Consider the following 27457-nt stretch of genomic DNA (forward strand, 5'->3'; position numbering starts at 1 on the left):
GGGGGCCGTCCATAAATGACGTCACGCACCTGGGGGGGGGGGGGTCAGACATTTGTGACGATGTGTGACGAGGGGGGGGGGGGGGGTGAGAAATGTGACGTCACATCAAAATGCGCAACTTTAAATAAATATAGACAACACGTTCTACTTAATTAAATAGGCTTTTTAATAAATGTTTTCTCCTACATCAGCGTGCAGCGCCACATTAAATACGCACTACAATGACAATATATTCTTGGTTCTTTCGGTAAAGTCACGTAGAAGGGAAATAATAAAAATATAAAACAATATTTTATTATTTCCCTTCTACGTGATGACTTTACCGAAAGAACCAAGAATATGAATCCCTGCAGTCACGAAAGCTTTAAATCAAAATAGGAAATATATTCCCTTTATAACGTTGCAACGTTCGGTTTTACGTCGTGGGAGCTCGCAAACCTGAACCACTTTGTGGGACAGAGAGCGGAGTCGCTCTGCAACAGGATGCAATTAATCCGCGACAAAATTAATAAATGTTTTGTTTGTTAATTCATGAGACATTATGTTAATGTATTAGGTAGGCAATTAGGGGCGGGGCGGGGAGGGGCGGGGCGGGGAGGGGCGGGGAGGGGCGGGGCGGGGGGGGAGCGGGGGGGGGCGGGGCGGGGGGGGGCGGGGCGGGGGGGGGCGGGGGGGCGGGGGGCGGGGGGAGGGGCGGGGAGGGGCGGGGGGGCGGGGGGGAGGGGCGGGGAGGGGCGGGGGGGGGCGGGGGCGCGACCCCCGTCAACCGATTTGAATGCAAGTCTCGCGTCAGCTTGAATTCCCGCGAGCCGGTCTGTGGTTCGCGAAGTCTCGCGATACTTTGACGCCGCCGCCGCTCAAATTTGTGTGGCTGCCGGAGAGGCCGCGTCCAGGCGCTCGCCTCAGCGTGTGAGTTCGCGTGTGAGTTCGCGTGTGAGTTGTGGTGGTTGTTGGTGGTGTTGGTGGTTGGTGGTTGGTGTTGTTGGTGGTGGTTGGTGGTGGTTGTTGGTGGTGTTGGTGGTTGTTGTGGGTGGTGGTTGTGTTGGGTTGTGGGTGGTGGTTGGTTGGTGGTGGGTGGTGGTTGGTGGTTGTTGGTGGTGATTGTGGTTGGTGGTGGTTGGGGTGGGTGGTGGTGGTTGGTGGTGGTGTGCGCGTTGTGTTTTTTGTGCGTCTTGTGTCTGCGGTTCATTGTGCTGCTTCCCTGTGCCGCGTGTGGTGTTTGCTGCTGCTGCTGCTGCGGGTTGCGGTGGTGTCGTAGTCGTTCGCGCTGCGCTACGCACCCGGCGACCCGAGTTCGATTCCCGCACACGGCCCAACACCAACACCCGGTGACGATTATCCGAACCGGCCCTGCGCCTCCCCTACACCTCCTCATCCTCTCAATCGAGTAGCGTGTACGGTGTGTAGTTAACATCGCCTTCATAGGGTCAACAGCACTTGCCCATACAGCCTGTTAAAGTCGAGAGTCGCTAGGCCTCACCGCAACGCATGGGGGAAGGGCCTCCAGTCCGCTCTGTGTGCTCTGTACTTGAACACAATGCACTGTGTGAGCCGTGCTGTGTGTGCTGTGTAACATGACGACTGCCTGGGTCACGGTACGATACTTCTAGAACGACTGTCAGTGCTGCCCTGTGTGGCAGTGGTTGCGGTCACTGTGGTGTAGCAAGTTCACGTGGTGAGGCACTGTCACACACATTGACTTGGGGGCATCCTTTTGCCCCCCAGTGCTGTGGCATTCTTCTGTGGATTTGAAGCTTTGGTGACCGCAAGGATTCATACTCTTAGGTTTTTTTCGGTAAAGTCACGTAGGTAAAAAATAAATACTAAAAATAAATAATAAAAATAATAGGAAAATTTTTTTTCTGTAAAATAATCTCTTATTTCTAAAACTTTTATTATTTATTTTTCTGGTTCATCTTTAACTACGTGACTTTACCGAAAAAACCTAAGAGTATTCCTCTGTGGCCCTGGAGCGTTGTCTGCTTTGAGGACGGTGCATTTGTCTCTGTTTAATGCAGTGAGTGGATTGTCTTACGTGAGGTGCTGCAGTAGCATTACCTGTCCAAGCACTTGTCAGTGGCCTACCTTTGATTGTGGGCCAATTCAGATGTTATTGGTCATCCCGTGCCCTGTTAATCTCAGCATTATTCCTACAAAGTACCATCACAAGGAGAGAAACACAAACACATAGACATGCTGTTGACAGTATTGAAACGGTTGTACGCCGTATGGACCTGAAAACTCAATATCCCTGGACAAAAATACGGGGTAAATCGTATGGATTGACTGCTATGATAGTGTAGTGTATAGTGTAGGGTACAGTAAAGTGTAGGGTATAGGAGTGTATGGTAGTGTGTAGTGTCAAGTGCAAACCTGTCAACCCCTTATCAGCGCCTATCTTATTACAGACAAATTCAGATCATATTGGTCACCCCGTGCCCTTATACATCTCAACGTTAAAGCTACAAAGTCCCATCACAGGGAGATAAACACAAAAGATTGTTGTTGCCCCCATTGAAACGGCATTGGCCATATGGACGAGAAAACTCAATTTCCCTGTACAAGAATACGGGGTAAACCATGTGGGTTGTGTAATAAAGTGAACTGTATAATTGTGTGTGTACTGCGTATGATTGTATAGTGAACTGGGAATACAATATACATGTAGCGTGATGAGTTTACTATGAGTATTATGCTGGATAATATTCTGTATTATACCGCAGAAAACCCTGCCTATTTTGTATGTAACTGTCTATTTTGTTGTAGTGTATGGTTTTTGTGAACTGTATTATGTAGTGTACTTTTTGTATTGTGTGTAGTGTTGTACTGTGTGTTGTGCTACAGTCTGGTGACATGTGTTTTACCGGTGCGTATTTTACGTTATCGTGAGTGTCCCTGGCAATTGCAGCAGTTTTGCTTTTGCAGGTAGGAACAACAGGTTCCACACTGCCCACCAGTGATTATTTGTCTGTCGTGAATATGGGGAGGGGTTGGGGCTGGGTGGGGAGGGGCTGGGTGGGGTGGGGCTGGGTGGGGAGGGGCTGGGTGGGGTGGGGCTGGGTGGGGAGGGGCTGGTCACCCCGTGGTGCCCTTATAAAACTCAACGTTTAACCTACTCACTACACTATACACGACACGATACACTACACTTACACAGGTAGGAACAACAGGTTCCACATTGATAATTGTTTTTTTTTACCCTTCTATCTAGCAACAAAACTGACACCTTTTTTTTCCACATTGCCCACCAGGGATTATTTGTCTATCTGTCGTGCACGAATGCGCTGTCCAACCAAGTTCTCCTACCTGCCCACTCCGAAAGAACGTGTTAATTCCCAAAGGTTGCATGCTCACGCACAGAAAAGTCGAGGGCTAAACCGGCAAATAAACCGATCTCATGCCATAGTTGGTTGGGGTAGGGGGGGGCCCATCAGTCCTTTGCAGAACCTCACCAACTCATCGCTTGAATTGCGTGCGAAGATGTCTAGCTAAATGTTCCCAATTTAATGGTGAAAGCCAGCAGACCATCAGTTGCAGTCAGTTTGTGGGGTCAGTTTCTCACAGCGGTCAATGTGCACTTTCACGCAGTCTGTTGATAAGCACGTTGTTTTTTCGCTATACATCGTCCGCTCACAACAAGTGGACATTGGATGGTGGCTGTGCGGATTTTTCTCGCGTGTGCAGAGAGCTCTTAACGTTTAAAGTAGGCAGTGGCATTTTTGCGTGCGTCAAATTCCACACACAACCTCGCATTAAAACAAATCCTTCACGCTGCTCCACTTTGCCTTTCATTATGATGGGCTTGTTACGTTTGGGATTTTACTGGCTTTTTCAATGTCAGCACTTCAATGTACAGTAATGTTAACAATTAGATGTATACGGTATTATATCCCTGGTGTCTTAATGGTGAGTTAGCCCAATGGCCAAATCAATCTGGCATATTTCTGGAAATTGAATACAATTCTTGAATTGATTTTCTTTCTGGGATTTTTTTTGCAGCTGAGCTTTTGATTTGAGGATGAAGAAATAAGCCCATGTCATTGTTTACATTTTTTGTTGCACATCTGTATACCCTGACAACCCCAGCATTCTTAATCAAGTTAAATACAACTAATTACGAAATCTTGTATCACGTGTTCAGTTTAATTGGCCACTTGATTGTATATGTGCGTTGTACACACTGGCACAGTAAACGCACTGATACAGTCTTAACACAAACATAAGATATTTTTGTTATCCCTTTAATTGCTTATTTAGTTTAATACCAAAGGGTATGTTATCGTGTGAGTAATTAACGTGGCCAAGCTATTGCCAACACGGTCCTAACGTTTCCATGCCGAGGTGTATCACCACAAAGGCAAGAAGATGGGGGAAAGCTGATGGTCCTGTTCGCAGCCTTTGAGGGCTGTAATGTTACATAGCAGCAAGCACAGGATGTTTTACTCGTAGGAACCACCTGGTTCCACCAGCCCACAGGGGATTATTGTGTCCGTCCGTCGTGCATCCAAAAATGGGAGAGGTCGGGCTGGGTGGAGAGGGGAGGGTGGGGAGGGTGGGGCTGGGTGGGGGGTGGGAGGGGTGGGGCTGGGTGGGGAGGGGCTGGTCACCCCGTGGTGCCCTTATAAAACTCAACGTTTAACCTACTCACGTCGGCTTGTGCCCACCCTCACAGTCGGGCATATTTGCGGAATACACCACGCCGCCGTTGACCCTGGCCATTGACCGAGCAACCCAACGTTCCTACCAGCTCCCACCGCAGGAATGTGTTTGTTTTACTGATAAGTACGGATTAAGCTGATGGTAGCCAAGACTACAATTCCAATACGCGATGCACCCACGGTATGAAAAAAAAAGAGACAAGATGAGGAATAATGACATTAAATTGTGACTTCCATAACACCACCCCCTCCCACCTCACAATTTCTATTCCAGTGCTCCCTTTTGACCCCGTTGATGCGGTGAAGAAAAAAAATGATTTCTGCTTTCACTTACGGGATGGATACATTTGGGGACGACTGAGCTATGCAGCAGATTCACCGGGTTGATGCGATTCGCAGCTACCTACGGGGATGGTAACGCTCGGAGTAAACAAGACTGCTTGTGATGGGAATACAGGCTTGAGGTCTCGTTTTCTTTTATTTGTTAGTGTTGGAAGGTGAATTACTTCTCGGCAAGGTTTGGCCTGGAGGGCCCAAGGTTAGCTCTTAAAATCGTTTTGCTGTTATTGTACCTGAGGGAGTAGAGAGGCTTGTGGAAAAGAACCCTAAACCAAATTTATACGCTGGTCGTGTCGTCGTTTATTGTTTGGGAAACTTTAAAAAATGTTGGCACTTCAAGTTACGTATATGCACCAGGCGTGTTATTTCAAATACACGTGTGTGCCTAAAAAAATAATGTGAATTATTCTTGTTAATTTAAGCATGCCAAATGATTAGTTAAATGTGTGTTTTTTTTAATTAATCTCACAATAAAATTGATATCCAGTATCCGTACACACTGAAATGTGTAATGTTAAATGCATATTACAATTATTATTAAATATACAGTACAGGCAGACCTCGTTTAGTGCTCAAGGTGCGTTCCTGGAGAAGGGAGTGCGATCGAATCGGCACTAAAAGGGGGCATTATGCCATTGTATGTATGGGGATGCGTTCCTGAGAGCGTTATTTCTTTCGTATGAGCAATATATGAGGGTTTCATTGGGGTATCGGTAAAGGCGCTATTAATAATACAGATGGTAAACATGATTTCATTAATTTAAATAATAAATGTGTTTTAATACCATAAGTATTATGTATTGCACTCACGAGTGCATTCTCCTGTACACCTCCGATTAGCACGGTTGGCCACGTATGGTGCGAAATAAGTCCATGCATATGTAGTGACGACAGGGACGGTCGAGCTTGAGGCAACACCCGTGTATTGACACTTATGTAGGTACAGCGTATAACTGAAGAGGTAGCGGCCCCTTCACCCGTTTATTAAGGGTAAGTATTCCCAGGTTAGCTCCCACTTATTCTCCCACCCGTCCTCTCAAGGGGACGACCTGATCTTGGCCCTGGCTAGGCACAGACCCCGACTACCAGCCACACGAAGTCGGCCCTTAGAAGGACGTCGACCTGCGTGGCTCTGGCTTGCTCTGGCCGGCGCTTAGAAGGGCAGCGACCAGAGGAGTTCCAGGGAGTAACTAGCTGGCATTCGATCTTCACGCGTTCTTCATCTTGACCTGTTCCCAATGTCTGCCTCGAGCTCTCTGGCTCTCCGCCTTTTATACCAACTTGCCACCGTGGGGCGGGGTTGTGTGGGATCACAGCATCCCCCCACAGCCCCCCAGGGTGGTAACCGTTGCGGACTTGATTGCGGACACCCTTGTGTAACCGTCCGTTTTCCTCCCGTAACACCCCTACATATGCAAGGCAGCGGTGGGAATAGAGGTTGGAACTGCTGCGCTCCCCAATCGGGGTCATGGTGTGATGTCCTTGGTCAACATTTCTGTGTTGGCGGATCTTTTATGTGGTGCCTGAGACTCTACTCTAGTCTCGTGAGTTCTCACCTGGCTAAACGCACCGATAGCAAAACATCTCTCGTGACGACAATTCGTTATAATCAAATTGCGGCAGAGTGAGTTGTGGTCGGCTCGGCGTACGTCGCTCTGATTGGTTAAGCGGATGATGGGGTTGGATACGTTTTGTCGGCTGGTTGCTGCTGCATCTTCTCACTTGTAAGCGCTGTTTAGATATTTTTTATTTAGTTTTTTGTTGTAAAACATTTCTGCAGAATGAAGAGCAGTATAACGGATCGGCGTTCCGTGGAGTCGCGCGAAGCGAGGTCTCCCTGTATTCCGTGAAATAATAGAACTTGTCAACTTTGGCGTTTGCATTGTCCTTGTATTGTTCGCCTTTGGTGGCCTATGCTCTATAGCACCGGTGAGACAAAGCCATGCAAGAGACTGTCTCTGGTGTAGGCCTATCAGTTTCAAGGACAATGCATACATTATCAAAGCATATTTGTTTGTATGTTTTACCGCAAGTATGTGTAATTAATGCACCTTTGATGCTTTGTAATAGATGTCTATTTGATGTTTGAACATCTTAACACCTGTATTTATTCCAGAAAGGGTCAAATATTTTCTTGATACTGGCAAAAAGGGTCCCAAAGATATTATTGAAACAATTTATTATTTTAAAATATGGTCAACAATGTTCTTGCATATCCTGTATTGCGATGTTCTTTGAAGCGTTACTTTAACCAGATTCACACGAGCAATGCACTTCGAGTCTTTCCCAACTTCTTCTTTCATATGGATTAAGAGCAGCAGATTCAATATGTAATTTTAGATTTGTTATCCACTCAATTGTCTGTTCAGAAACAGAGTGGATCTCGTCCATTCCTCCTTTAAATGGGTGAACACAGCAGCCTGTATACAATGTGGTTGATGGTTTGATTTAAAGCTTTCGTGACTGCAGGGATTCATCTTCTTGGTTCTTTCGGTAAAGTCACGTAGAAGGGAAGTGATAAAATAATAAAAATAAAACTATAAAATAAAATAATTCTCACGACGTTTCGGCTACAACGCAAGCAGCCGTCTTCAGGTGAAGAATGAGACACTGCCAAGCTTGGCAGTGTCTCATGAGACACTGCCAAGCTTGGCAGTTTCAAGGACAAAGCTTGGCAGTGTCTCATTCTTCACCTGAAGACGGCTGCTTGCGTTGTAGCCGAAACGTCGTGAGAATTATTTTATTTTATTATGTTTTATTTTTATTATTTTATCACTTTCCTTCTACGTGACTTTACCGAAAGAACCAAGAAGATGAATGTGGTTGATGGTTTGGGATTTGTGGCCACACTCGTAGTCCGCCGAATCTTTTACTTGCCATTTGTGCATCAGGTGGCCGCTTCCGGCCGTGCCCAGTGCCGATTCGGTAGATGGGTCGACCATTGGCGGCGTGGAATGTTGAAACCGGGAGGTCTTTCCCATCACGTCACCTGTTGACAAATAGTGACTGACAATGTGAGGACACGATGAGTAATAAGTCAATGTATCGAATTGTGGAAATCTCTTCCTCGCTGCTGAGTTATTGCAACACTTGGAAGGGAGGCATGAAAATTTGCGCCACATTTCTCTACACAGGTGCCTTTGTGTTTAAGTGTTACCGGGAAACATCCTCGAGTTTTAGAGGCCGCCGCCGCTACGAAACGTTCTGTTCCTTCCAAATTGGCAGAGTGCACGGACGAACTTTGTTTACCCCTCGATTGCACGGGACTCCGTAACCTTGCCGCATTTGCCCCATTTCCTTGCAGGGGAATTTGACAAGCATTATCTTGGATATTCTTCTAAACGTACAGTGTTTAGGTGGATTATTTTCAATGTAACTTTGTCATTTCGATTTAAAGCTTTCGTGACTGCAGGGATTCATCTTCTTGGTTCTTTCGGTAAAGTCACGTAGAAGGAAAATAATAAAATAATAAAAATAAAACATAATAAAATAATTCTCACGACGTTTCGGCCACAACGCAAGCAGCCGTCTTCAGGTGGAGAACAGGTCTGTCAAGTACTTGTTCTCCACCTGAAGACGGCTGCTTGCGTTGTGGCCGAAACGTCGTGAGAATTATTTTATTATGTTTTATTTTTATTATTTTATTATTTTCCTTCTACGTGACTTTACCGAAAGAACCAAGAAGATGAACTTTGTCATTGTTATGAAAACAAAGTACAATACATGGTAGAGGAACATACCCGCACTTGGGGATGGCCTCAGGTGGGAAGAAGGTAGAGGTGTGATCAAAAAATGAGTGAACATCGAAGGAGAAGGGAAAGATCTTGAGATCGAGAGGGAGTTGGTCATGCAAATGTGCAGCGGAGAGAGAGTTGCAAACGTCACGGGTATCTGAGAATAAAGAGCGAACGCTGACTGTGCAGAAGTTCACAAGAGGTTTTATTTTTCAGTATGCCTTGGTGTATTAGTTTGAGAGTAGAGTGAGGTGAGAGGTAGGCTGAAGAAACATCATTTAGGATCCTAATAATGATGGGGGAATTCTTGTATTTAACCCTTGGTTGAATCTGCAGCCTGGGTAGGGATCACCTAGAATGTTGTCACTGTAATGAATGCAAAGCAATGAGATGCGTGGTTTGTGGTTTCAGGATTTCAGCAAACGGCGGCACGATGAACAGCAAAACCCCAGCAGGTGAAGACCCCAAGAAGTTGGAGAGGACGGGGCGAGTGCGGGAGATTGGCTCCCAGGCTGTGTGGTCGCTCTCCTCCTGCAAGCCTGGTGAGACTTCGACAGATGGCTCTTGTCATTACCAATGCCGTGGGCCTTTGCGCTTCCCTCATTCCACTGCCGCTGCTTATAGGATGAGCAGCGCCGCATTTAACAAAAACAAGACTGATTGAAAGATACGGATCCCCTCTCCAATTCCGCTTGGGCCACTCGCATGTTGTGCAGATGATGCACTGCCAACTTAACCACTTTAACAATCAGACTTTATATTTTAAAATATTCTGTTAATATTCTTGGGTTGTTACTATACAGGGCATGGGAGATACTTGATAACGTTGATGTTTGTTTAATAATTTTCCACGCTATATTTTTTGTTGTGACACTGGGTCGTTCAGTTACCTTGATCTCTGCAGATTATATAGCTCGGAGAACCTGGTGGGCAGGGGCAATGAATGGGAAGCAGAGGAGGGGAGGTACAGCCACAGGCTAAAAGTGCCATAGCTGGCATCCCTGTAACGTGCATGTAGCGAGTCTCGTTTCTGTGTCTTGCAATAGCCTTTTGGTTGGACACAAAGTCACTCCGTTGGTACCCCAAGACCGTTAACTTGCCCTATGTGCACGTTTTCTGTTCATCGTAGTATACGACTCTCAAGTCCTTGTTCTTAACGTGACATTACCTGCTCACCTATGCCACTGTGACCACCAGGATTTGGCGTGGATCAACTGCGGGATGACAACCTGGAGACGTACTGGCAGTCGGATGGCTCCCAGCCGCACCTGGTCAACATCCAGTTCAGGTGAGAGCCTGTGGTCAGCCGAGGTTCACCTTGCCCTCCACTGCTGCCCATGGTGGTGTAGTCAAGGGGCAAGAAGCATGGCCAGATCTTTAATGCACGTTGTTAAACACAGAATCCAAATATTGATTTATCTTGCAGAAAACAGATGAGCCTTGAAGCTCTTTTTCACAGATGTCCAGTAATACAACTATGACCAAATCGCCCGGAATATGCCCAATCTTGGAAGCTACGCAAGGTTAAGCCTCGACATCGTTGGAAGGCGGAACACTACACACAGATGTTAAAGGCTGTAGACTGCGGAGCAGCGTTTTGAACAGCAGAGGGCAGTTCTAGATTTGAAGCTTTCGTGACTGCAAGGATTCATACGCTTAGTTCTTTCGGTGAAGTCACGTAGGTAAAAAAAATGAAATAAAAATTAATAAAAATAAAATAATAAAATCACGACGTTTCGGAGGCAACACAAGTCTCCGTCATCAGGTGGGACTGTCACAGCCAGATTTGCTGCATCAAGTGAGGCAGGGATTCAAGATGCAAGCTCTTAAATACAAGTTAAGGGGGAGGAGAGGGGGGGGGGGAGTTTATCAGAATGTGGTAGCCAATGGGCAGTGCATCAAAAACCATTGTACTCTACCGCTATGTTTACAAAGTTATGCACACCATTTTTACCACCCTAGAATTGCCAGGATGGGGAAGTATGGTCAAGTTACCCCCTTGACCCGCACAGCATCGAAAGGTCTCCATCCAGTAGCCAACTGACGGAAGTACCGTATAAGTACGTGTTCTTAAATCTGGTGTTGGTCACCAGCATGCAGTGTGGTGCGCCACTGCGTCCCCTGTGCCACAGCTAAGTTTTGCACAGTCTATTGCACAGTTACATTACTTTGGCGTTTTAACAGCGATGGTTTGCTAAATGATCAATATTTTACAGATGAGAAAAGAGGAATGTCTTTCATGTGGCACTCGCTGCGGCAGGTGGAGGGCCCCTTTTTCGAGGGGCGTTTAAACTGCTCTTCAGTGCCTTTCACACTCGGCAGTCTTGTGGATTTGCCTGGAGTGGCATAGTTTTGGCAGAAATGCTAATAACTGCCAATAACATTTCATAAATGGTTTCCGTATGGGCGCTATGTGGGACTGTTTTGGTCCAATTTTTTACCATAGGACGTTACCGGTATTAGCGGCCTTGGCAAAATTACGTCTTGGACACAGATTGTCGTGAAATTTCCAAAATGCGTCGGGAGCCGTGGAAATATTTGAACGTGTTTGATTGGCAGCATGTTCGCGTAATGATTCGTGAGTTGGATCGAGGATAATTACGTCAAAAATTTGATCGGAATTGAAGTGTTTTTGCCAAAAAATGTGAATATCGTAAAGAATTTTTGCATGTACATAAAAATCTAAGCCAAGGAAAGCATATTGTACTCGCTCTGGAAAACTTGTAGTTAAAAAAACATCTAATGTGAACTCCACATGAATGAATGTGTCTTATCAATCTTGGTAATACATATTCTGGCAAAACGCTGTGTCCGTCATGGGTGTTTTTGAAGGGGGGGCTAGAGTCAAATCAGATAACAACACTTGCCGATCTCGTCAAGGAGCATAACCCATCACGTGAACTCCGGTCATCCTCGCAGCGGTGTCTTTTGGCTGGCCACGATTTAAGGCGGTGGTCACCACATGGCGCGCTTTCAAACGCACTTCTTCACCGTCTGGAACGCGCTCCTCCTTCCGATGTTCGGAAGCCACTTGAGCGATGCACTATTATCTCTAGATTTAAAACTCATTTAATGAAGAATTGCTTTTTGTGTTGAGTGTGTTGTCCTTCCCCCCCCCGCACCTCTGATTAGCGTGGTTGGTTACGTATGGTACAAAAGAAGTTCAACATACATACGTACGTTAGCCGTGGCAAGGCTTCGAACTCGGGTCTCCTCCGGGGTTACTTTGTGAAAAGTATTTGTAGTTTGAATGAGTGAATTTATATATGTAATGACACGATGTTTGCGTGTTATATCACAGCTTGTGATATGCTTTTTTATCATTCATAAAAAGCGGTAAAATCGAATTGTTATTTTTTGAAATAGAAAAATATATTCAATCACCAGCTTCTGCAAACTTATAAGTATTCTACATGTTGGATTTATAGAACTAAGAAACTGTATGAATTGGTGGTTTAGTGGTATTTTAGTCGGCTGTGGGTGTAGTCATGGATATTTGGCTGCATGCCTGTGGTTTTAGATTACCAATTGCCGAAGACAATGGATCAAAAGATGTCTGCATTCCTTAACTTGGTTGGGGTTACATCGAAGTCAAAATAAAACTGGGAAGTTAATAATGCACATTAACTTACATGCAACATTGAAAAGGTTTGACTTCATTAAGAGTTTCAGGCCAAAAATGTGAATAATGAGCCCTGTTTAATTCCCTGGTATATATGTTTTTTGTAACCCAACCTTGTTTTCACTCGGGGGGGCGGGGTGGTGCTCCTAGTCACCAGACGGGTCAAGCCTCTACCACTCAGGATATTAGCTTCATGCGCAATTTCAGCAGGAAATTGGTTACGAGGAAATCACGACAACCGAGTTCTGGGTCGACTTCTTGCTCACTCTCACGATGACGTGAGGGTATTTAACGTTCTCCACAAGGTCATTTTCACGCCTTGCCGGGGGGCCACTGTGAAGCGCGTGGTTGTGCGGCGACGTTTTTTTTTTGTTGCGTTTCGTTTGGCCTCCTCCAGGAGGAAAACGACGGTGAAGATGGTGTGCATCTACGCGGACTACAAGGCTGACGAGAGCTACACGCCCAGCCGCATCTCCATCCGCGTCGGCAATAACTTCCATGACCTCCAGGATGTGCAGGTAGGAGTCCACACACCGGCTTTTGGTTCACTCGCCCAACTTTTAAGTCACCCATCCACTGTCACTGTAGTTGTGAATAATAGGAATGTGTCCGATACACGCCTTAAATCATCCAACCACTGTCACTGAAGTTGTGAATAATAGAGATGTAACCGATTTTTTATTTCAGCTGTTAAAATCCCCATTATCAGGCTCTGAATGCATGCGTCGAATCGTGTGTGCAGGAGTTTATTTCTGATCCGGATATGTTTTGCGCTGCCTCTGAACAAGTCTTTCAGGATTTGCCCGATCTTGTCGGACAGCGGAAACTCGGCGAGCTTAATCGCGGATAGGATTTGGATAGGCGGCCGCCATGCATAACAGGTTGTTGTAGGCTACTGCGGGGCTACGTTGTCAGCAGAGGGCACTTGCGATACTCTGCTCCAACGTTTTTGCTCTCCGCCTTAATAAATCTGCACTGACAAGCATGGCAAGGTGGGGGGGAGGCCCTCATCCAGCTGCAGGTTACAAAATTGTTGTGTGTTATGCAGTGGGCTAAGGGTCCAAGATGTGCTACAATGGACGTGAGAGAATCCATTTGAGAAGCAATCTTGAACCTCAATGTTGACAATTTGTTGAATCAAAGTAAAGTAGCGTGCGCATTGTACAGCGATTACAGGGAGTGTGCCAAGGATGTGTTTTGGATTTAGTTGCAAGAGGGGCCTATATTTGTTTTTAAAGACAATGGAACTTTAGTAGTGAGCGCACAGTGCTTACAAAGTTCAATGCTAAATTATAAGAAAGGCAGGTAACTGAAATGTATTGTCGGTGTGAAATATTCAGCTTATTTTAGCCAGCGCTATATATGTATATTCATTGTGGTACAGATTTATTTACAAGCGGTCTTGTAAAATGGGTGTAAATGTTTATGGTCTACTCCATGCTTACCACCACTATTCACCATAGTTGTTTCATAGTTGTTTCTTTCAAGCACGGATTACGCTGTTGTTCAATGGAGTTGGCAGGTTGATGTAAACCCTCATTATGGAGGCACCAATTAATTACCTTCCCACATGTGAAAGCCTACTCCAGTTTCCTCGCATCTATTCACCTCCCTTTAACATTTGGGCGAGACGTATGAGCGAGAAAGGCAGCTCTTTTTGTTGAACTTGCATCTTGCCGTGGTATCGACTGGTGGGAGGTTTTTTCCTACAGTGCATTGACTTCACGACATAGGTTATTCACATTCATCGCGCGGATTTTTAGTTAAACGCGCTGAAAAGTGACGCACAAGGTCAAGACGTGCGAAGTTCTAGGAATAACAATGCCGCCCAGTTTGACACTTTAATGTGCTTAATTTTGCTTGGCAGACTAAACCAGTGGTGTGACAGACCGACTTAAAAAAACTGTCCAATTTCATGCGGTGTCTCTGTTTCAGAATCTTCCATTTCCATGATGACGATTACAGTTTGCTCACTGACATTTGGGTTAGAATTCATATTTCGATGTCTCTGTGCGGTCTGGCACCATTAAGTCGAGCGCTACGTTTTTCCTTTCTTTGAGAGAGAGAGATCTTGCCGGATTTATTGAACACGTTAATTCAGTGCGTGATGGCGCTGCTAAACGCGGTGAAGCTTGTTTAAAAGAATGCCCCCCATGAGTTGTTCAGACAGGTGAAGCGATGGTGTTCGAGTAAATTGGCCGCAAGCCAGGGGACCAGTCTCCGCAGGAGGCTAGACTTGTATGGAGGCCCCCCCGTGGGATTTAGAGTCGACAGGAAGACGGGACAGAAGGCTAGACTCCCTGAGGGCCCAGCCGTTTCTAATGCGTTGCTTTTCCAGTCTGGCGAGGCAGGTGAGGACATTCTGACAGCCGTCACATTGCTAGGAGAGGGAAAAAAAACAATTTTTTTAGGCATAGCATTAACAGCTGAAGCTAGGTGTGTGTTTGTTCAAGCCCTTCTGGGGGTAATATTCCAGAGTGCGGGGGAAAAAATAAGAAATTATACAATTTGCTCACTGGTTTTTTTTTCTTTCTGGAAAAAATAATGAATGAATAGCTTTCGTTTGTTTTTACTGAATTGGTTCTAAATAAAGTTCATTGTTTGGAGTGTTGAAGTGATGAAGACGTACTGTTGTGAAAGTACATTCTTTTTGTAGTTTGTAGGATGTCTCCTTAATGCGTCATTCGCCAAAGACGGGTCAAGAAAATAAGAATTTGAGTGAAGAGCACGCTGCCTTTATTTCCATTGAACAGTTAAAACAAAAGTTTCCAATAGTAACAAGAGCTTAAAGAACATTATACACATAAAGGAAAAGAAACATTGAAAAAGGTTGAGAGGAAGTTGGAGTGTAATTGAGCTAATCAGTGATGCTGAGTGGGCAGGCGAGTAAATGTGATGATAATGTCAAAGGAGTGAACGTCTCACTCTGTTTTCTTTATGATGCCATGCTCTCTAATGGTTACCTGGCCCAGGATCAGGTTTCAAACTTTCAGACGGCAAACCTTCAATTAGCGAGGCCAGCCCATGACATCATCGCCAAGCCAGCCACTGTGGACTACTTTCATTGATTTGCATTCCATGACTGATTAAGTGCAACCCCATTTCCACTCGGCTATTAGCATTTTTTGTGAAAGAATATTTTTAATTTTCAAAACGTCTGTACTTCGTCATGCATTCTATCAATTATTTCAGCAGTCCTTTATTTCAGGGTAGGTTGGAGTCCGTAGAGTTCCGAGGTGAGTAGCCAGTGAGGTTACCCCTGCAACTCTATCCAGATTTCATTAGCTGTGTACCGAAAATTCAAAACTACGAACTATTTTTTATTTTACCGGGTTAAGGCCCACGGAGCTACATTGCTCTTTTTAACAAGCGACTTCACCACAAATAATAGCTCAACAAGAAGTGGCTTATCACGTGCAAATGTATAGCAGCCATACTTTAAACACATGTTTCTAAATGTGGAGGAAATAATCCGAGCACCCTGAGAAAAATCCACGTGACCACGGGGAGAATGGGCAAACTCCAAATATACAAGCGTCAGGGTCAGGATCGAACCCACGACCAGTTTACCAGGTGAGATAGTTAACATCTCACCACTGCAGCACGCTAGCAGATCCTGGTGTGTGGAGAGGTTTTTTTCCAACCAGATATTGGTAACTCTGCTTCCAGGATGCATTAGCCTGTAATTCAAAACTTGAGCGGCAATGGTTGTTGGATTACATGGAGTTGGAAAACTCCCAAATCCACTGGGCTGCAAAATGCTCAGATGGCAGCACATCAAGTGGGATTGTGAACGTGTCTGCGCAGATTTGTAGCCCCCCTTATCATATATGGATTTGTATCGTGCCTTATTCTAAAGCTGCTTTACAGCGATCATGAAATTGTGCATAAGATGACAGTGGTTGCGATGAAGAGAGGGATTATAATTAAAAGTGGTGGTGTAGTTGCATGGTTTTTCTCCGACTACTTCCCACATGCAAAACACTTGCCAATAGACGTGGAAAAACATGGCAATCCTGGATTAAGGTCACCCCACGCCATGTCGGTAATAGGGGTTGTTTGACCATACTTCAAAAACACTGGTTTGTTGAAGGTGGTAACCTAAACTGGTCCAGATATCACTCACCACTCGTCATGACCAGGAAGCGAACTCAGGTCGCTGGGTTCATAGCGCAACATGCTTACCACTACGCTGTTGCTCCCCATGGCAAATATTCTCCTGAAAAATGATTGACCCTCAGTGATACTTTAGTGTTTCAATAAATCACATTCTATTTTTATGATTACAAATTACATTCAATTGTACGTAATTGTTGATGGACGATCTGCCCATATACTGCGTCTCTCAGAGGCGACGCATTCCTACTGATTTCCATTATTGAAATCTGCAAGCTGAGAGCGAGGAGTCGGATTTTTTTTTATTTTTGCTGAGAGCGAAGTTCTTAAAGGGCTCGGTTTTTCTCCGTAGGGGTGTTAATTTGGTTTGGGCTGCTCGCTCACTCGCGAACGAACGAACAAACGAGACGGAGCCCTCAAATTCCCTCCACAAGAAGCGGTCTTCGCCTGCCTGGTATATTCACAGCGAGTGCCAAACTTTTCACAGCGAGTCACATTTCTCCCAAAGGAAAGGAAAATATATAAACTTTCCCAGTAAAATTCCGTTCTCCAAAATACCTCGCCGTTTCTGATAAAACTGTGGTCATGGGAGTGCCACTTGGTATCGTGATCACTTTGGATTGCATTCAAGCCCAGGCTGTCTCTCTTAAATAGAACGTTGCCTCTTTGTTTCTCTTCGTTCATTTAAAATGTGTTTTGTTGCAGTGTTCCTGAGATAACAGAGCATGTCTATTATGCACTTACAATAAAACAACTTTTGTAATCCAGAATGCTCATATGATCCTTATGGCGGTACCCTGGGGTACCAAATAATACTAAATGACCGAGGCAATTAAATATTTTATTTCCGGGACACTATTTTTTCCAGGGCGTACTTAACTCCGCGACTGGGGTACCAATCAATCCGAAATCAGTGCCACACTCCGCGATGTCGAAACGCAGCGTGGTCGATTGCGCTGAAGCCCTGAACGCTCGTATGCACCGTAGTGGTGCATCGTGTACAGCTCGTCGAGATGAGTCGATTGCCGCATCGCCGACCATCAACAGACTAAAAATGACTGCATCACGGACATTATGCGAGAGCCGGGGTACTATGGTACCCAGGGGTACCGCCATAATGTTCATATTAAAACATAACACTTTTGTAAATGCATATAAAATGTGCAGTTGGGGCGGTGGCACAGTGGTTTGCGCACTGCACTATAAACCTGCCGCTGCCTGGCCACAGCTAACCAAATATCTGAAAGGGTCTTGCCCCCCCACACACCCCCCTATCCCGCTTGAAAAAACCCCAACTGACCAGCGTGGTAAAGTATGGTTAAACAACCCCGATGGCATGCACGGCATGGGGAAGCCTTCATTCAACAGTGTATTGATAAGGCTCTCTATTTATGATGTATTATAGACGTCCTTCTCGATGACATATCACTGTGACCCAACGCACCCTTGTGTGTGTGTGTATCTTCAGTGTGCGAACCTAGAAAGCCGATCACTCCCACAGCAAACAAAGAGTTCCGCGTTAGCGGGATATCCTCACGCAAACGGGGAACACACATGTGTTGGTTGGTAGTAACGGCAGCACACGTGTGATGGCCTTTACACGGTTCAATTTTGTTTGGTATAGTATCTCGATGCTGCAACAACAACAACGACGACACTCAATGTGTTATACAAAAGTGAGACACGTGCTTCAGGAGGAAAATAAATATTTCAGGGATTATACGTCTTGTTTTTTTTTAGACGAGACAGACAGTCACAGGCAAGGATTCTAAGAAGGTCTTGTGCCTGGACTGGAATAGGGATCAGCGAGTCGGGGGTGGTGACTTCCAGACCGTGTGGCCAGTGCAGGGGATGCTGAGCGACAATCCGCCGAGTGAATTTGACTGGGGTCTTAGACAGACGAAAAAAACCCGCGTTTGTCACTGGAATGCGTGAAGGGGAGTAGAGTGAGATGAGAGGGGAGAAAGGGGATGGGGGAGAAAGTCCCATGGAGGATGTTGAAGGTGGTGAGGGCGATCTTTTCCTTGCGTCTCCCCTTCGGGTGGTTATGAGTCACGGCGCTGCTCTCGGCGAGTGCTCATGAGTGGGGAATGCTTGGTCAGCAAAGTTGTGGGTGGCCTTGTCCCCATCACGTTTCGTTACACTCATTCTCCGTGCACGAGGTTCTCATTGTTTAGGGACGAGTGGAATTTCTGGGATGGCGAGCTTCCCTCTGAGCACAGTCGCCACAGTCATGCGACTGGAGCTCATCTTTGACAGCATTAGACCTTCTGAAAGCGGAACACGCCATTCACAATAGTCACTGCGGATGCAACGATGAGTCGCATCACACTGTTCAGATATATTCTTGGTCTGACGATACATGCCCTGAATTGTACATGTAAAAATAACTATTTAACATTCACGCTTGAATATGCCACTGGAGTTGAATGCGGGTCGTATGACATTTCTTCGGAAATCGCAGATGTGAATTGTTAAATCCCATTAAGCCACACACATTTATCAACTGCATTGTGTCACCTGATGTATGCTGCTGGTGCTGCTCAGTGCATATCCCATGAAAGGTCACCCCCTCTAATTGGAACGCACTTCCCTCGAGGAGCAGAGCATCTCATCAGCCCGTCATTCACACACCGCACTATGGAACTCCTCTTCTCACAACGGATTAACCCGGATAGTTGGATGAGTATGGCGAGCATGTCCTATTCTCCGTGAACATTTACAGATAATGGGATAAATGTTGATGCTTCCAAAATACTTTTACGTGGATCAACTTGTACAACAGAACGCATATTCGAAGGGATCCCCTTTAGCCATGCACTCTCCTTATCCTCCGAATGAGCTACTGTTTGAGATGTGTTTCGTATGGTGCGAAAGAAGTTATACATACATTATATTTATCTGTGAACAATTAGCAGATTTAGCGCCCTGTGGCGAACCGCCCCTGGGTGCTTCTCTCACAGCGAGAGTAAAACAGAAAACATGACGAATCTTGCCAAAACTCCTGTGATTCACAAAAAAAGCATGGAAAATTGCAGTTTTTACAGTTCAGTTGGGGTCTGCAGGTTAATCGGAAGAACAGGCACTCGGGTTGCGGATAAGAGGAGTTTAATAGCACCAACGTCATAACAGGACTGGTGAGAATTCACCCGACTGCAGTGGTGGTGATGATTGCCCATGAGCATTTGCTGCAAGTCTGGTTGCAGATATATACGCTGTCAGTAGTTGATCCTAGCTGGCCACAATTTAATTGCAGTTCTCTTTAACCACACAAATGTTTGCATTTTTTCCATTGCGTTGCCCCGACACCACTTGGGCATTAGATAATAATAATAATGTGTTCTTGGTTCTTTCGGTAAAGTCACGTAGAAGGGAAATAATAAAATAATATTTTATTATTATTTTTTTCCCCCTTCTACGTGACTTTACCGAAAGAACCAAGAATATGAATCCCTGCAGTCACGAAAATTTTAAATCAAAATAATAATATGGCTGGCATGCTGGCGATTGCCTGGTTGTTGTTGGGCATCCTCGGCAAGCGCGCACTGTGGAGTTCTGCTTAGTTTTGCCGTTGCTCAGAGCTACTGCAATGGCAAGCCAAGGCAAGAAATTGCGAGCCGTTCACAGTACCTGTTCAGTTTTATCCCCGCTTATTATTGCTGGCCTCGAAGAACATTTGAAACACAGAAAAATGGCTTTTTTTCCACACGTTTAGTTAAGCTTAATGTATAATTCCTGCATAGATGAATGCCATCTATCTCAAGCATCCTATTGAATACTTTGGCATGTATCGCTGTGTAGATCTTGCTGTTTGGTAATGTTTATAATTTGTACTGTTTGTAAACATTTGGAAAGCCCTAGCTAAAAGTGCTATCATGATCAAGATATTAATCATCACCACGTGATAATGGCCAACTTTTCTAGCATTTTAAAATTATATTTTCATGTTTATTATTTCTGAGTAATGCCAGTTATTTTTTCTAAGCAAGCTGTTTATTTTCCCGAGGAGGCTGCTTGCCTGGTTTGTGCTGACAATCTTTAAGCACCAAGGTGCATATTTTCGAATACATTTTTTTTTCTCGTCTGACTTGTCAAACACTCCTGGGTCTCGATCGGCTTCCAGGTTGAGCTTCGTGCACATTTTCAATGACCGTGTTGAAGTCACAAGGTGCTGAGTTATCTGCAGCTGCCTCACTATTTGACTTGAGAAATCTGCAGCCCTACGAAGCTGAGTTTACAAAATTATTGGGAATGAATAACACTGAGGGCTGCAGGATGGAAAATAAACCCCATGGAATTCAAAAGACCAATAATAAAACTCAACACTCAGTCCCGGAAAAACTGTGACTCTTATGGATTGTTTTCTACGTGACATTATCTTTTTGAGCTATCGTGAGATGCCTTGAATTAGATTTCTTGTTCGAGTATACCTGTATATTTTGAATAAATCTGGGCATTTCTTGTTATTTCGAGTCTGAAATCGTGCGCAATTCCATTCTTGGATTCGAATACGATTCTTAAAGTTGATCAGAAGATCGGACTTGGCGGGTGCGATCGGGCTGCACAGTGATGGGTGTGGTGTTCCGGCAAGAAGTAGGTCCTGGCTGGCCCAGTGGAATCACGATTGAAACGTGTGGCCAATACCCATGCAATACAATCTCAGTGGGGATTCTGGTCGATACTGGCCACAGCTGGTTTCAACCTCAATACCAGCCGGCCAGAATCGCCAGTGTCGCTCACTGTCACTTATTACATCGGCATCGGACGTATGTTGCAGCGGCGATACATGAAACTGGTCTCGTCACGCTCTATTTCCTGTGTGGCTTAGGCAATACAACGGGCCCAACAGGGGCTCAGTGATGACTCGCGTGCTCCCTGAGACCGGTGTTTGGACAACAAGAAGCATCGCAGCTACCAGTTAGTTTACTGGGTCCACTAGCACTCGGATCGGTGGATTCACTGGGATCATCGCCAAGACCCCCCCAGTAACTATCACACTCCTGGGGGCCACTACTACCAATGGGACTACCAGAACTGCAAGGATGCTTATGTATGTGTAGGGGTGTTAAAGAGAGGGCCCGTTATGCATGGCAGCCTATGGAAAACAAACACAGTGGGCGGGGCTACGTAAGTGCACGAGGAGGTGCCCTCTACGACGTCCGAGCCAGACACCCTGGGGGGGGCTGGTTCGAACGTTATGATCCCCCGGGGCCCCACCCCTCAGGGAGGGGTTGGGTATAAAAGGGGATGTTCAAAGGGCTCGAGTCAGTTATGTTTAAGCTAAGGGAACAAGACTGAAGACGTCTTAGATAGAGCCCTGGACTCCCCTGGTTCGATGTCCTTTTCAGGGCCGGACAGGACTGAGCCAGCGGCGTGGTCCCGAAAGCCAGAGCCGGTGCTCTTGTAAGAGCTGGTCTGGAACTCCGGGTACCGGGCCCGACTTACCAGTGTCGGGCCAGTTAGCCTCCCCTAGCCCATTAGTGGAGGATTCGGGGCTAGGACAGAGTTAGCTAGGGGTGTATCCCGAGTTATACGGGTGAGGGGGCCGATACCCCCTCGAGTGTGTATCTGCCCACTGTCGTATCGTGAAATAAATATATGTGTGCCTCAACCTCGGCGTCAAGCGTCTTCACCGGTACTTCATATGTGTACATGTTCGTACATTATTCATAACGATGCGTGTGTACGCATACATATGCTCAACCTCGTAGGCATATCTTAACATCGGGTAGCCCAGAGAAGAATTATGATTTCGTCAGGAATCGTCCAAGTTGGAATGGTATGAATTGAGTATGGTCCCTATTGGAATCGCTCACCTCTAATGTCAAATAATGTCTTAAGTAAATTTCTGGAGTATAATTTACAGTTGAAGGAGAAATAATTCGTCTGCGAATCAAAGGAACTGAAAAATAAACGGATAAATTATGATTTACTTCACTTAAAACCTGGGCCGCCTTCCATATTTCACCCCAGAGATCCCATAATTGTAGTTCTTTTAATGGTGACGTATTCCGAGCGGTTTTGACTGGTTTTGACAGGATCGTCACTGAAGCTGCCAGAATACTCACATAAACCAGATACTGTGCTGCGCCCGCTGGCAGCTGCTAATGAGCGTACAAACACATCTCAAGCAGTAGTGAAACTTTTCAGTGCCTCTGTGTGACGCATATTCATTTTTATGGTTTTTTTTACTACATATTTCCCTCAATTGATGCCAAGTAATGAGTGGTAGTTAAGGAATGGTAGTGCGTCTTGGGTTACAAGCTCTATTACGAAGGTGACGTTAATTTAAAATGTAGGGTTATAGCAATGCAGACATTCATGGATGACCATCATTTTTCAAGGATCTCAACACATGTATCGAACGGTTATGATGACAACGATGGTAATACTGTGGTTGATAACCACGATGCTGGTTCTGAAGCTGATATTGATTTCTCTTTGATATGGCAACATCCTATGTGCCAGCGCATCTTGGAGCACTTGAGCTCTCATCTCAAACGTTTCAAAGGGTCCCCCCTATGGCAGCTGTCCCTGTGGGCGTAAGGTTACCCAGCATCTGCCCTATAAATAGGCATTATTCTGCTAGTAGGGTTGCGATAATTGCTACGAATAAATCCCAACTGAGTAATTTGCGGGAATGTTTATAATTTGGCGCATTTGGCCTCTGACGCCAGCGCACGATGACCTTCTCTTGAGTGAAGCAGTTCGGTGTGTATCATGGTTATATAACCACAGTCGTAATCAGGGCGGCCGCTCGATTCTAACCCTAACCTCTGCAACAAGTGGCGAACGCGCTGCCGTCCCACCCCCCCCCCCACGTTGATGACAATGCTGCTGTGGATGATGCTGCTGCTCATGATGATATTTTTGGTATTAATGACGATGATAGCAATCCTGCTGCTGCTTTTGATGAGGGTAGGATAATTGCAGTCTCCTATATTTATTCTTTGGGCACTGCAGTTTTTTCCCCAAAGGCAAAATAATCGTTTCAGAAATTGACCAAAACGTCCCAATGCAGAACCCGACTGAAAAAAAAGTTTTAAGACTCGGTGAGGTTTCCTGATTAAAGGGTATCATTTTTATACATGTTGTGATCTATCACTTCATTTTCATAGTTGGCAAAACCGATCTAGTCTGTGCTTCATCAATGGAGGAATAGCAAAACTACACTAACTTTCTCCCGAAGCCCTCTCGTCGTAGCTAGGAGACCTCCACATTGGAATTTAGCTCCTGAACACATTTATGCTGCCTTCTTGCTCAAGAATGTAATTACAGCAGCATCCAGACATGCGAGTGACAACCAATCATTTCATCAATGAATATAACAAGAATTGGTGGAATTTTTCGATTTAAAGCTTTCGTGACTGCACGAAAGCTTGTCTGTCTTTCCGACAGCCCTGTTCTTCACCTGAGGACGGCTGCTTGCGTTGTGGCCGAAACGTCGTGAGAATTATATTTTTCTTCTTGGTTCTTTCGGTAAAGTCACGTAGAATGGAAATAATAAAATAATAAAATAAAACATTATAAAATAATTCTCACGACGTTTCGGCCACAACGCAAGCAGCCGTCTTTAGGTGAAGACCAGGTCTGTCGGGGAGACAGACCTGCTCTTCGAAACGTCGTGAGAATTATTTTATAATGTTTATTTTATTATTTTATTATTTCCATTCTACGTGGCTTTACCGAAAGAACCAAGAAGATGAATCCCTGCAGTCACGAAAGCTGTAAATCGAAATTTAATTGTATTTTTGTTATGTTTAATTTGTATTATTTTATTATTTCCCTTCTACGTGACTTTACCGAAAGAACCAAGAAAATTGGTGGAATATTAAAAATTTCTAATGTTTCAAAATTTGCATCCTTTACTTGTATCATCGTGTGTAAGTCTGCATGTTAATCTTAACACTAGTTGGAAGATATAAATTAGTCTTGCATGGAATCATTCATTACCACGATTCCAGCACTGATTGACAAGTTATGTACTTACTATAATATCGTGGCAAATTACTAAATAATGTCAAATGTTAGTCGTTGTCTTCAATAAAATCTGAGGAGTTTATTTACACGTTCATGAATGGTTCACGAAAACAATTTTTTTTTAATAATCTAATTTCATGTAATTTTGAATTATATTCATCGCACTGACAGTTTAATGGTCTGCTTGGAAATAAAAACTTTTTTTTATTTTACCAGGTAAGCCCCACTGAGCTATTTCCCTCTTTTTCAGAAGTGATCTGGCCACAAATGAAAGCTTAACGAAGTGGCTTATCACGTGGACATTTATAGCAGCCAACTACTCGAAATGCATGTTTCTAAATGTGGAGGGAAAGGACCCGGAGAAAAATCCACGCGACCACGGGGAGAACATGCAAACTCAAAATATACAGGCGTCAGGGTTGGAATCGAACCCACCACCTCCTGTATACCGGGCGAGGTAGTTAACATCTCGCCACCGTGGCGCCCCAAATGTACTGAGAGAGAGAAAAAGGAACACACGGATCAGGGTAGAAACTCAATCGGAGACACATCGTATTGACAATTGGTGAGAAAAGTTAACGGGCTTTTGCAGGAAACATCGCTAGACGGGGGGGATGATATGCCGACGGACGAGACTGGTGACGAAACGGCATCCAACGGAAAGAATGAGCGCAGGAGGCCGACCGCCCGGGGATTTAGCGATGAGGTCATTTTTTTCTCCAGACGAGAGATTAATGGTAGTGGGCACTGGCCCACGAGGTGTTGTGAAGGTTTTTGGGGGAGGCCTTCGTTCAGCAGCGGATGGGCAATGGCTGATGACTGTGTTGAATAGTTTGTGAAAACAAAAGCTGTCGAATTACTTAATTTCGCGTAATTATCAAGCGTATTTTTGGCACGGGCAGTTGACGGCCTGTTGTAAAATGGAGTATTCAAGATCCACTTTGCTTTAGATGGTGAGCATGGTAAGTTATTGCAGAAGCGAATGCGATACTCTGCCTCGAAGCTTCTTGCGATAATGTCAACAAAATCCTGTGAATTGTGTTCAAATGAGTAAAGAAATCATTTGAATATTGAATGAAGCAGTTTTAGTTTGGCCATGCAAAGGAAAATTATGCTTGGCATGAAATGTAATACTTTAAGAGTGTTTGTATTGGCTGTTTGCTATCCGATGAAGCCAAAAAAAATCGCCACCACAAAGTGTGTGATATGATCTGCTCTACAAAACTTTTGCACGGACAAAAGTGGTACAATTTTTACTCTGGAAGATGTATCACTTTCATTTTTTCAATAATTTTCCTTTACAGACACATTCTTTGGTTCTCTGAAGGACTTTGTTTATTGTTTCAATAACCTTAAAAATTTCCATATTAACCAAACTAAATGGTCTAGGTTTTCACGGTATAATTTCTATGCAATTTCCCCTTTCCCGTTGAGCGTGCAAAGGCTTGCCTCATGCAATTCCGAGTCTATGCTCTGCTTGAAATTCGGTAATTGAGATGCAGCTACATATAACTTAGTGTATACTAACTGAATGAGTGTCACTTTCTCAGAAAAAAGGGCTCGCAAGAGTAAAATAAGTATAACCCGTAAAAACAAAGTTTTTCACTATAAATCCTTTATATGCGCGTCCTCTGGCTTGAGATGGCTGCCACCTATGGGTCAGATGATTGTCTGCCAGTATTAAGCAATTGGTAATTAAATATTTAAATTGTTTCCCTAAACAGTGTAAAATTTTGGAAAAAAATTTTCACGAACATTAATTGTCTCGCACAACGAGTCTGTGTGCAAAATGTCAGCTCGATTGGATCACGGGAAGTGGGTTAAAAAACGACCGAAACATTTGCACGGTCGTAAGCAAGCAAGCAAGCGAACTTAATATAAAGGATTTAAAAATATCCACATTTGCGTGTGGTTTCGACAGCATGGCCAGACAGGAAAGCTACACCAATACATTAAAGGCTTATTAATCTCCAGCTGTGCTCGGGGTGACGACCTTAGCAGGATGTTCTGCACATGGAAGATCCATCTCCTTCCTGTGAGGGTGGCTCTGTCATCTGCCCTTCATCTCCAGCTCCACGTAATGCCTCGTCACGTTACCCGGGCCCCATGCGTATTGGAGACCACTTGTTATCTGAGCCCCGGCTCATCCAAAACTGTCTTCCAGTGTGACCGTTTGCACACAAAGCTGCATTGTGAAGTCTCTCTGTTTCGACAAGCGGTCAGCACGGCTCGCTGTGGCTGGTTTGTAAGGGGGGCATTTACCAGTTTTCCGATTGTTTGCATAAGTGAAGTTTTATTTGATTCAAAATTGTTTAGAAAATGTGTATGACATCTTAGGAGTTGATGCCTCCTTGCAAATAACCTAATCTACCCACGACCGAGATGTATATTTATATATTTTAAATGTATACGTCGATGTTAGTTTTGTGAAGGACTACATTTAGGTGGCAGCGAATGAGAAGTAAGTTTAAAATGACAATCATGTGATGGATTCCATCCAATTACGGACAGTTATTATCAGGAAGCTTGCCATGAAAGTCTACTTAGGATAATGGATAGTTACATAATTTAAGCCAATAAAATGTTTCCAATTTTTATACAGATTTTTTTTTAGTTATCGACTGCTTTTTAATGGGAACACAGTGATTGGTTACATTTTCTATGGCGGCCACCAGGTTTGGTATCCGGCTACTCATTTTAATGACTCTATGATATAATTGTCATGAACAGGCTGTCAAAGTATTAATTTCACAGCCAAAAAGTCAAAATGTTATTCTAACCCACAAATATGATTAATAATGACCTCTATTTACTCAGGGAAGCCTTGGTGAGTCTGAAGACCTTCATGTTGGTCCTGTATCGGGATACTTGGCCAATTACATGAATGAGAGGTTATACGTAAATTCCCCCAATTCTTTGAAAGATAATTTAATAATTGAGCTAATGCATGTGATTCCCAAAACCCTGCCTCAAGCTATCCAGTGTTATAATAATGCGTTTTTACCCTT

General features: G+C 44.6%; 1 protein-coding gene across 2 annotated transcripts in view; it reads left to right on the plus strand.

The window, feature by feature from the left end:
* The first annotated feature begins 787 nt into the window (after positions 1-787).
* The window catches only part of ANAPC10 (anaphase promoting complex subunit 10), a 44409-nt gene continuing 17739 nt past the window's right edge, over positions 788-27457 (plus strand). Inside the window, exons 1-5 of one of the 2 annotated variants that reach the window (XM_061552248.1) lie at positions 788-909; positions 9143-9273; positions 9929-10019; positions 12751-12871; positions 21298-21423. In XM_061552248.1, coding sequence (XP_061408232.1) covers positions 9165-9273; positions 9929-10019; positions 12751-12871; positions 21298-21348 — 372 coding nt within the window. In that variant the 5' untranslated portion in view covers positions 788-909; positions 9143-9164 and the 3' untranslated portion in view covers positions 21349-21423. Of the gene's footprint in view, positions 910-9142; positions 9274-9928; positions 10020-12750; positions 12872-21297; positions 21424-27457 lie in introns of those variants that run through there. The other variant, XM_061552247.1, reaches the window with a different exon arrangement.

This window comes from Lethenteron reissneri, chromosome 16 (assembly GCF_015708825.2).
Source record: "Lethenteron reissneri isolate LAM-NWPU_2019-01 chromosome 16, ASM1570882v1, whole genome shotgun sequence".
In the NCBI taxonomy this organism is placed as follows: Eukaryota; Metazoa; Chordata; class Hyperoartia; order Petromyzontiformes; family Petromyzontidae; genus Lethenteron; species Lethenteron reissneri.